The sequence below is a fragment of the Coptis chinensis genome, chromosome 4 (assembly GCF_015680905.1).
Source record: "Coptis chinensis isolate HL-2020 chromosome 4, ASM1568090v1, whole genome shotgun sequence".
In the NCBI taxonomy this organism is placed as follows: Eukaryota; Viridiplantae; Streptophyta; class Magnoliopsida; order Ranunculales; family Ranunculaceae; genus Coptis; species Coptis chinensis.
The window spans coordinates 1211272-1222575 of NC_141459.1; the positions used below are offsets into that span (position 1 = coordinate 1211272).

The 11304-nt window shown below is 34.3% G+C and overlaps 2 protein-coding genes across 2 annotated transcripts; both read left to right on the plus strand.

Annotated features, from left to right (window-relative positions):
* Positions 1–1328: 1328 nt before the first annotated feature.
* On the plus strand, positions 1329–7629 carry EMB3103 (Pentatricopeptide repeat (PPR) superfamily protein). The gene is made up of 12 exons (XM_086606075.1): positions 1329–1598; positions 1732–1816; positions 1913–2176; positions 2265–2567; positions 3201–3305; positions 3624–3723; positions 4530–4849; positions 5664–5840; positions 5926–6054; positions 6511–6745; positions 6825–7373; positions 7561–7629. Exons 1-11 carry the CDS (start codon positions 1339–1341, stop codon positions 6848–6850), a joined length of 2004 nt encoding a protein of 667 aa, XP_086462201.1. The 5' UTR covers positions 1329–1338; the 3' UTR covers positions 6851–7373; positions 7561–7629.
* Positions 7630–8588: 959 nt separating this feature from the next.
* Positions 8589–11222, plus strand: HEMC (hydroxymethylbilane synthase). Its single transcript, XM_086606076.1, has 5 exons — positions 8589–8996; positions 9104–9509; positions 10025–10228; positions 10614–10791; positions 10882–11222. Exons 1-5 carry the CDS (start codon positions 8770–8772, stop codon positions 11007–11009), a joined length of 1143 nt encoding a protein of 380 aa, XP_086462202.1. The 5' UTR covers positions 8589–8769; the 3' UTR covers positions 11010–11222.
* The last annotated feature ends 82 nt before the right edge of the window (positions 11223–11304 follow it).

The window sequence follows — 11304 nt, forward strand, 5'->3', positions numbered from 1 at the left end:
TTTTTGGTTTTTATTTATTTATTTATTTAAAATGAGAGAGAGAGTGCCAAAGGTTAATATTTGGGTTTTCTATTTTCAATTTATTATTTTTGGAGAGTGAAAAAGAGTACGTGTAAGGGGGTTAGTGGGTTACCGTTTTTGGGGGATGGGTTTGTTTTGCCTTTTTATTTTTTTCTTTTCCTATTTGTTTGGATTTTGGCTATGAGGGAATAGTGACTGTTTTTTTTTTTTGGTGGAAACTGGAAAGTGAGGGTGCGCCAGGGCGTACCCTGGCCCCCCCCTGGCTCCGCCACTGGGTACCATCTCATTATAGAACTTCCATGCTAGGAGTGTGTGTCTCGACAAATTTGCATTATTCCAGAAAGACAAAGTGGTAGCGTGGGTTACCGGAATATTTACAGGCATGCTTAGTTTATTATACATAGATTTAATACTACATGTGCCTTTTTTTGTAAGGTTCCAGTGTAAAAAGTCAACTAGGTTTCTAGTTGAGATGTAAACATTATGAATATGCATGTCAGTTGCACGTTTGTCTTAATTATTTATAAAACTCGTTATTAATCAAATTTATATTGTTAAAAAAAATACAACTAACAATAAAAGTAATAAAACATCTTATGAAAATTGTCTCTAGTTCATTTGAATCACTGGATGAAAAACATTTTCATCGAGAATCAACTTCTAATAATTCGTTGGTTTGAATATTTGTTTTAGTGGAGTTATAAAAAAATAACAAATAATAAAATAAAACCCCAAAAATAAAAACAATCACAAACCAAACTCTTTATACTTAAATCTAACTTGCTCTTATTCCTCACAAAAATAAACACACAAACTAATACTCATTCACATACGTTCATGCATTATATATTTTATTACCATACTTTGTATTAAAATAAACATTACATCATTAGTGTTGTATATTATATTACTATACAACTTATTGCACGCTTTATCTTAATTATTTATAAAACTCGTTATTAATAAAATTTACAATGTTAAAAACAAATACAACTAACAATAAAAGTAATAAAACATCTCTCGTTCAATTGAAATTTGTTGGGAAATGGAGTTTGTTGGTGAAAGAACAACATAATTTTGTGTCTTGTATCTATTTTTGTCCTCTATAAGTATTTTTTATTTTTGTTCCCAAAACATATGTTTGAAATATATAGTAATAGTTCTTATTATATTTTTGTTTTTCTGTCTCTATTTACTAATCTAACCTATAAACCCTAAAGTCTAAACTCTATTACAAGCCACTCATCAATAGTGTTTGTTTTTGTCCCGCCAAAAACATCTATCCCCATTCAACTCCCGCCGAGAGAGAGAGAGACGATGGAGACCACTTCAATTTTGAGCGGTGGTCTCGTTTTTCAACCCCTCATCACACACTCACTTTTCCATACAACCCATTATTACCGCAATCGTTGCCAACTTACCTCAACTGGAACTAGTGTTAATGAATTTGAATTCATTGCCACTTCCACAGCAACCACCCCAACTCTTCAGATTGCTTCTAACAATCCTAAATATGCAAAACGAGCTGCCATTCTTAACATTCAGCGAGCCCCAGATTTGGGTTCTGCACTTGCAAGGTTATTTTTACTTCTCTCTGACGCATTTCTTCAAACATTTACTTGAACTTGCATTTCTTGCTTGATTGATCAAAAAATATTCAAATTTTTGTATATTAGACTGTTTGAACTAATAGACTTCATCTTTTAACAGGTATGGAGAGATACTGGAGGTGCAAGATTTAAATATTATATTGCGTCATTACGGGACGAAAAACAAGTGGAAAGATGTTTCTATGGTATGTCAAGTTTATATTATTGCAATGCTATTATTTGCCATTTGTAAGCTTTCTTATGATTTATGGTAACAGTTTGGAGAGTGTTGATTTTTGCAGATCTTTGATTGGATGAGGAAGCATGACAAGATAAACTTTGCATCTTATAGCAGTTTTATCAAGTTCATGGGGAAGGGATTTAATCCAGTAAAAGCTCTAGAAGTGTATAATAGCATACAAGATGATTCATTGAGAACAAATGTCTCGATTTGTAATTCAATTCTTGGTTGCCTAGTGAAGAATGGAAAATTTGAGAGTGCTATCAAACTGTTTGATGAGATGAAGCGGGGCGGGTTGATTCCAGATGTTGTTACTTACAGCACTGTATGTGTCATGAACCCTATCTCTTCCTTTCACTTTATTTTTACAAATGTTTAGGTTATTGTGATCACCGTGTGTCTTTTCATGCTAGCTGCTTGCAGGTTGCAGAAAAGATAAAAATGGATACCCTAAGGCAATGCATCTGGTCGAGGAACTAAAACGTAATAGATTGCAAATGGATGATGTAATCTATGGGACACTTTTAGCGGTTTGTGCTTCAAATAATCGATGCAAAGAAGCAGAGGAAGTTTCCCAACTGATGAAGGATGATGGTTTCAAACCTAATGTATTCCATTACAGCTCTCTGCTTAATGCGTATGCTGTGGATGGAAATCACACAAAGGCTGATAGTTTGGTTAAAGAAATGAAATCTGAGGGACTGGTTCCAAACAAGGTACATTTGATGTTTACAGTCATTTTTGTAGTAACTCATGTATATGCGTGTTATGCCTCATTTCAGATGTTGATAAGTAATGCACAAACAACTAGCCATATCGCTTAAAATGTATGATTTAGTAAGACGTTTTTCATTATGTTCTTCTGATATGATTTAGGATATCTGTCTAACCTCTCATTTAACATCTTCCTAATTTCCCTTTATAGACAGACTGTAGGTAAGGGACTGAGGATCTCAAAAACAGCCAGATATACAATTTTTTTTGGGGCATACAGTTGGTTAAAGATTGTTAGGTCCATAACGCCAATTGGGTATAAAACTTGCCTAGGTATATAATACTGTAAGTAACACACTTAGTGTTGATTGTACCCTTAGCTGGTATTTCAGTATATGATATAGATGTCCTCTCGAAAATTTCGAGTGCAAGTTGATTATGTCGCTCTAACATTAACCCCCACCCCCCCACCTCCCGCAAAAACTATTAGAACAAAGGGGGGTATAAGCATTGCTACGGGGGAAACACCTATTACATACAAATAAAACAGAAGAACAGTTTCTTAATGTATGTTTCTATAATAAAATTTTATTCTATTTTATTTCTCAGTTCCATTCAACAATTTATGGCTGCAGGTTATCATGACTACCTTACTAAAGGTTTATGTTAGAGGTGGACTGTTTGAAAAATCAAGGCAATTACTACTCGAACTTGAAACGTTGGGCTTTGCTTGTGATGAGGTATGCAAGGGATTATTATATTGAAGCAGTTGTCCGAATTTGTGTATAATATAAACTCTTTGTTTCTATATTATTATGTTTGTTTAGAATGGTTTAGAATTTCAAAATCTGTCTGTTTATATATTTTCTCTAGAATAATTTCATTCAGTTGCTCAACGATAGCTTTAAGGGTTACTCTGATAGCTTAAGGTTTGTGTACTTGTGAGATATCTGATTTTGAAAAAGTGCAGAGGGGATGATGTCCTTTTCTTCTCTCTCTTGATTTTATTTGTTTTAGTTTGTTGTCCTACTTCAACTGAAACACTGACTTTCTTATAGATGCCATACTGTTTGTTGATGGATGGTCTTGCAAAGGCGGGACATGTGAATGAAGCAAAAGCAATTTTCAATGAAATGGTCACAAAAGATGTAAAATCGGGTAGGTATACAGTTTAAATATACTCCTTCGTTTTTTTGTAATCTTACTAGAAGTTCACATAGATATTTGTATACTATATATAATTAACTTGGATTTTTACTGGCCACCTGGTTTGGTAGTCCATATCTACTTCATGGCTACTTCTATAAACACTCAGCTTTTATCATGTATAATTGAATCAACAAGTTCATGGAATTTTATAGATATTCCAAATCTGTGGGTGGAGGTTATTGTATACCAGGCTACTGTATCTAAATCTTTGAAGTGCACTTAATAATGGAATTTAAGCATTTTTTTTTTTTTTTTTTATTCTTTTCTTTTTTTCACCCTATTTCTTGCTTCTAAAGTTCTTAAATCTACATGTTTGTGCATTTTAATTTCTGAGGCCATTAATCTACCTTCCAAGTTGTGTAACGAATCAAATTGTGGACTCTGGTCCCAATGGAATTAACAGGTAACATCCATAAGCCCAACGGTAGCGATCTTTCTGAAAGGGTTTTAAGTGGATGGACCCCTATTTAAAAGTATTTCTCTCCTGACCTCATAGAGCATTGAAATCTTGGGATAAACATGAATGAAGATGGTTTAGCAGTCCATACTGTTTATAAAGTTAACTATGATGCAATTTGCATGGAATTTTATTTTCTCTTTAAAAACTTTTATTGGTCTTATTATGTGCCTTCAAAAATTGTAGTAAATGTGATTTTAGAGATTTGGTGATTTTGCTCAGTTAGTACATAAATAAAATAAAGCAGAGCAAGAAATTTCATTTGTTAACTGTGTTTTGGTGCAACTATAATTTGCAGATGGCTATTCCGACAGTATCATGATTTCAGCTTATTGCCGAAGTGGGCTTTTGCATGAGGCAAAGCAGCTTGCAAGGGATTTTGAAGCCAGACATGAGAGATATGACTTGGTCATGTTAAATACAATGCTTCGGGCTTACTGCAAAGCAGGTGAAATGGAGAGTGTAATGCAGATGCTGAGAAAGATGGATGAATTGAAAATATCTCCAGATTGGAATACCTTTCACATCCTGATCAAATATTTTTACAAGGAGAAGTTATATCAGCTGGCATATCGCACCATGGTGGACATGCACAGTAAAGGTCACCAGCCAGATGAGGTAGTTTTCCTGGAGTTTCTTATTTTCATATAATTGAATATTCATCATCTCTGTGTAAGCCATGCTGATTTAATAATCATGTCCTTTTATAAAGTCTGAAAATGATATTGGAAAACTGATGAACGTCTTGTTTTCTAACCAGTAGCACTTGTCAATTAAGTATGGAGTATTTTATCCAAGCACTAGGGAGAATGGTTAACGAATTGAGACCCAGGTGCTTTAGGTAAACCACGCTAACTGTGATGATTACCCCAAAACACCATGGCTGATTTTATTACTTATTTACCCAACTTCTTTGAACTTGCTCTCTCTTATCAGTAATGGCAAACTGACTTCGTGTAATCGTGTTAAAAAATCAGGGTGGAGGGCAATGAACCTAAATGGTCCTGTAGTTGTAATTGTGCTCGTGGGACTTAATATTTGTTTCAATAATATTTATGAGTTGAGTTGACATCATTTCACAAGTTGATAGTGGTAGCAAGAAGAATGTTATATGTAGCACTGAGATTGTTATATTGTTTTCATTTGATAAGTTGGATAAGCTTGCTATTCTCTTCAACATGTCTTTGTGGTAGTTACTAATTGTTGACCTTTGCCATTTATTGGTGGTACTAGTGGATAGGAAACTGAAAGTCTATCAATGCTTTATCCATTACTTTCTGTTAGTAGCCATGACTTGGTTATTTGTGTGGTACACTGAAAAAGGAAAGCTTTTAATGAGCCACGTAGAGGACATAATATCCTAGGGTATTACATGGTCCGATGAACTGAACAGAAATTAGTTTCACAATTTTGATATTTTTATTATCTGCAGGAACTCTGTTCCTCCTTAATCTTACAGCTGGGAAGAGTTGGTGCCCCATCAGAAGCATTTTCTTGTTACAATATGTTAAGATACAGCAAAAGAACAATGAATAAAGCCCTCCATGGAAAGATGTTAAACATCTTAGTGGCAGGAGGGATTCTTAAAGATGCATATGTGGTGGTTAAGGTATATTTATCATGCTTCAGTGGCTTTGGTTATGTACATCTAGATCTTGACGTAAACTACTTTGTCCGATTTCTATATTGTCCAGGACAATGCTGATCGGATTTCTCATGCCTCTTTAAAGAAGTTTGCTGTTTCATTTATGAAAAAGGGTAACATCAACTTGATAAATGATGTTGTGAAAGCTGTTCATGGTTCAGGCCATAAGATTGACCAGGTATAGTAATTTGAGTAGATCCACAGTCCAGTATTTTAACACCCTCCTCTGAAAGATCAGGTTTTAGGGTCAATGCAGTAGTTAACGAGAGCTTACTGATAGAACATGAACATACTGTTATCACTTAACTTGTCAAAAATAAATAAATAAATCAAGAAACTTGTACCGTGTCTGTCATCTATTTTTGTATTTCTCCCAAAGAAGGGGGGAAAAAAGGAAAAAGAAAAGAGCAAACAATTCCCTATTATTCATCTATAGCTAGCTTTTTAACAACATATTTGTTCTAGTATCCCAGCTTAACATTTTGTAGTCATATGTTTGGATGTATAAACTGTAAAGGGTATAATATAGAGCTCTCACCTTAGGCCTCACTTTGTATCTAAATGTTCATAAAAAGCCTAGGGCGATTCTACTTGGTAATTAAGAGTTATCCAAAACTTTTGTTTATCTTTCCAGGAAGTATTCTGTATGGCTGTGTCACGCTATATTGAGGAACCTGAAAAGAAGGATCTTCTGTTGCAGCTGCTGCATTGGATGACAGGCCAAGGGTATGTGGTGGACCCAGCTTCAAGAAACCTAGTCCTCAAGAATGCAGATCTGTTTGGGCGCCATCTGATTGCAGAGATTTTATCCAAACAACATAAGATGTCAAAATTACTAAGAACTCAACAAACAGAAAGTAGAACGGCAGGTAGTGGACTAAAAGATACAAAGTGAGTATCTCATCCAAGATTGTTGGGAAACATCTGAGCTGGTATTATCCTTCACAGATTTGTACTACCTGGTGGCGGCCTGAAGAGATTAGGAATTTTATATGCTAAATAATCGGAAAGATGCTAGAGTTAGAAGGGGAATTCCAGAAAAATGCCGTCTTTCTTCATTGAGTTGAAGTGAGGAAGTAGCGTACTCCGTCTCCATCCCTGGGACGATTGAAGAGTAATTGCCTTGACCAACGACGTTTGCTGGAATAAAGATATGATTTTGATGATCTTTACCTCAAAATTGTGTGGGCTTGGCTTTAGTGTTTTGTATAGAATGCGGTGATGTATATTCCGACCTCCTCAATTGTTGCACTGATGCCCTAAACTTGCTGATTCCAGTGGATTCTTCAAGGAGTAGTTTCCCATATGTGAGCTGTAAGCAAGTCGTGAAGGTGACATTAAGTGTAGTAGGCATCGAAACTCAGGGGAAGGATGAGTTGGTGAGAAATTGGCTGGTTGTGCCAACGTAGAACTTCCCATGTGTTGTGTTACTGAGGAACAGAATGTCGATCCCACTCCGACTTGTAAAATGTATCCATGCAAATGTATTACAGTGTAGTAGCTACTGTGCACGTAGTACCCACGTGGGATCCACAATTTTTTTTTTAAAGTTTATAAACATTAAATTACTATTTTACTTTTCAAAAGTTAAAAAAATAATAAAAAATAATAAAATGACCAAAATACCTCTACGTCCACACACATTCACTATTCACTCGACTCATCATTTTTCTATATATTAAAGATATTTAACTGTTGTTTGTTGAACAACAATTTTTTATAGAGGCGAGTGTATAAACAGTATTTTCCGTAACTCATCTTGGTTGCTCTTGGTTAGAGCAGATGTTAGCAACGTAGCAAGCTTTCGGGCAAATATGTTGCAGGACCATTGTCACCAAATTCAGTGTTTTTTTTGAACGAGTTTAAAACCCGTTAAATTGGTAAGACGTATTCTATCAGTTTAAAACCCGTGCTTTTCAAAATATCACGTTTTTAAACTTAAAAAAACGTTTAAAACTCGAGATTTTGAAAATCTCCCGTTTAAAACATTATTATTATTATTTTATCTAAAATAAAACGCGTTTTAAACTTAAAAAAACATTTAAAACTCTAGATTTTGAAAATCTTCCATTTAAAACTTTATTATTATTATTATTATTTTTATCTAAAATAAAACGAGTTTTAAACTTAAAAAATATTTAAAACTTGAGATTTTGAAAATCTCCCGTTTAAAATTTTTATTATTATTATTATTTTTTATCTAAAATAAAACGCGATAACAAAAAAGTATAAAACGCGAGTTTACTTTTTTAAAGAGTGGGCGTTAGATTGACACAATTCTATTTTGCTTTGGACTATTAATATTTGAAAATTTTAAAGTTATTCACTTATATGCCATTATAGTTGGTAATTAGTAGTATTTTATTTAGGGTTGTGTTTTGGTAATGAATCTAAAACTTTTAATATTTAAATGAGTAATTGATAATTTGATACTTTAATGTATTTGAATTTTATTTTATTTGTATTATTATTTTTTTATTTTCTGTGCCTATTTTTTTTTCCACTTTTATAAAAAATCAAACTTCTTATTTATCGTATTTTTATTATCGGTTTTTACCGTTTCTTTTACATATTATACGTTTTAAACCCATTTTACAGTTTTACATATATAAATGATTAGACATTTGGACTAATGAATCTAAAATTTTGTAATACTGGATCAAGTCTCAATTATTAACAGCACAAAAACAAAAGACTGCTCAACTGTCAAATGATATAAAAAAAAAACAAAAACAAAAAGATGCAAATGGGTAAGAAAGTGTTTGATTGTGATTGGTTTATCTACTGACATTATCTTTTACAATCCAATCTTCAAAACCCAAACTCCATCTCTTCTTTCTTCTTTTCATTCTTTCTCCTCTTTCTCTGCTTCTTCATTAGTTTTTTCTTCTCCATGGAGATAATTACTTTCAAGCAGCATCCTTTTTTTCCTGATACTTCTAAATTCTCTTCCTCTTCTAACATTACCACCCATTCTTCTTCTATTACATTCTCTGGCTTTTCTCCTCCTTCCTTTAAAACCCAAGTTTCTAGAAAGCTTATGGTTACAAAAGCTACTGCTGTAACTGAACAACAACTCCAAACGAAAGTTTCTCTTATCAGAATTGGCACACGAGGAAGGTATAATGTTCTACTTGATTTTAGCTACTTATTGTTTTTGGGCATTGGGTCGATTTATACTGCATATGCATCTTGGATGAATTCATGTTGTTCCTTATGTAGGACAGCCCACTTGCACTTGCGCAGGCTTATGAAACAAGAGCAAAGCTAATTGCTTTGCATTCAGAATTGGCTGAAGAAGGGGCCATTGATATTGTGATAATAAAAACAACTGGTGACAAAATATTAGATCAGCCCCTTGCAGATATAGGTGGTAAAGGACTTTTTACGAAAGAAATAGATGAGGCACTTTTAAATAGTGATATTGATATTGCTGTTCATTCCATGAAAGATGTACCTACATATTTACCAAATGGTACTATTTTGCCTTGCAACCTTCCCCGGGAGGATGTTCGAGATGCGTTCATTTCGTTGAGTGCAGCTTCTTTAGCAGAGCTTCCACCTGGGAGTGTTGTTGGTAGTGCTTCACTCAGGAGACAATCACAAATACTTTACAGATATCCGGCACTCAAGGTTAGTGGTTTCATATGTATTATGTTTTGTTGGCGTTAATTAGGTTCCATCTACTCTAGAGGTAGTAAATCCTTTTAAGAAGATCACAGGCATGGTCTTGAATTACGAGTTGGTAATTTATGGGGCAAGGTTTTTGTTTTGTGAAGAGTGTCACAAAAATAAAAATTTGTCTGTCATCATCTGTTATCCATTCTACTGATTCATATCTTGATGGGCAGCACATCCATGTCCTCTAGGAAAACATTTTTCAGTCAAACCATGCATAAACTTTCTCCGAAAACCGCCCAATTGTTTTTGTTACAGCCCATTAGTTGTTTGGTTAATTAGAGTCTGTCTATCACAAGAATCAGCACTCCCTTGTCCCTGGACAATCTCTTAACTTTGCCTCCGAAAATGTCCATTATCACTGCTTCTGATGTCTGCAAATTCTACTACTATCAGTCTATCACCCATTGTGTTGTCTAATCTTTAATGTAGTTTTGATTTTACCTTGTTGAATGGATGTCATGCTACAGGTGGAGAACTTTAGAGGGAATGTTCAGACACGATTAAAAAAGCTTAATGAAGGGAAAGTCCAAGCGACTTTACTGGCTTTGGCTGGTCTGAAACGCCTAAACATGACTGATAAAGTCACTGCAGTTCTGTCAATTGAGGAAATGCTTCCGGCCATTGCTCAAGGAGCAATTGGAATTGCTTGTCGAACGAATGATGACAAGATGGTAATTACTCCATTAAAACATTTATTTATCTAAATCACCCAATTAACTGTTTTAATTAGCAAGCTTTGCTGTGGTGTGGGACTTCTTACTTCAAACCTCGATTAAGCTGCCAAATGTGTGACCTTGTTTTCCCATTCAATTACTTTATAATTTGGAGGGTCTACTCGAATAACCTAAGCAGTAAGCAACCTCCTCCACGAAAAGATACAGACACACGAAGAAATTAAAAGAAAAAAAAAAAAAATTGCTCTTACTTTTTCCCTGTTATCTTTTTTCGATTCTTTTTCCTCTATATAACGAAATAATTCTTTTTCTTTGTAATGTAGTTAATGTCTTTCCTATGTATCATACAGTTTTTCACATGCTTTTACTTCTTTGTTTGCAGGCTAATTACATTGCCTCGTTAAATCACGAGGAAACCAGGTTAGCTGTTTCCTGCGAGAGGGCATTCCTTGAAACACTAGATGGTTCATGTAGAACTCCAATTGCAGGCTACGCCTATAGAGACAAAGATGGAAATTGCGTGTTCAGAGGTTTAGTGGCTTCCCCAGATGGAACCCGAGGTATGCACATTGAGGGTTGAAGTTAGGATTCTGTTTTTATGGTAAAGTTATACTGTTTCTAACTGACCCAAACTTTGTTTCTTGTTTCAGTTCTTGAAACTTCAAGGAAAGGTCCATATGTTCTTGAAGATATGGTTATCATGGCAAAGGATGCTGGCGAAGAACTGCGCAAACGTGCAGGCCCTGGGTTTTTTGATTTTATTAAAACCCTCAAGTAGGAAAACAAAATGGCGAGAATTGTTTATCCTCTTTTTACAAGAGATGCATCGGGAGTTGTAATTTATTCTCTTGAAATGAGAATAGAGTTGTAATATTATTATTAGCCTATTAGTAGAGAATGGTTCCTTCATTTTCAGAGTTTGGGATGTAGATCAAATTGTACCACTAGTTTAATTTAATTTAATAAAATAGTATTAATTTCTCGTTCTCAATAGCATTTTTAGGAAAGAAACCAAAAATTTTTAACCAAACCAAAAAAACAACAACCATTTTTAGGAGAAACATTAAATTTTT

What these genes read in the sequence shown, in the direction of transcription:
- EMB3103 (XM_086606075.1), top strand. Translation starts at nt 1,339, where the DNA reads ATGGAGACCACTTCAATTTTGAGCGGTGGTCTCGTTTTTCAACCCCTC. An exon ending in AAGGTCACCAGCCAGATGAG is followed by an intron (nt 4,850 to 5,663) that starts GTAGTTTTCCTG and finishes TATTATCTGCAG; the next exon opens with GAACTCTGTTCCTCCTTAAT. An exon ending in ATGCATATGTGGTGGTTAAG is followed by an intron (nt 5,841 to 5,925) that starts GTATATTTATCA and finishes TATATTGTCCAG; the next exon opens with GACAATGCTGATCGGATTTC.
- HEMC (XM_086606076.1), top strand. Translation starts at nt 8,770, where the DNA reads ATGGAGATAATTACTTTCAAGCAGCATCCTTTTTTTCCTGATACTTCT. An exon ending in AGAATTGGCACACGAGGAAG is followed by an intron (nt 8,997 to 9,103) that starts GTATAATGTTCT and finishes TATGTAGGACAG; the next exon opens with CCCACTTGCACTTGCGCAGG. An exon ending in GAACGAATGATGACAAGATG is followed by an intron (nt 10,229 to 10,613) that starts GTAATTACTCCA and finishes CTTTGTTTGCAG; the next exon opens with GCTAATTACATTGCCTCGTT.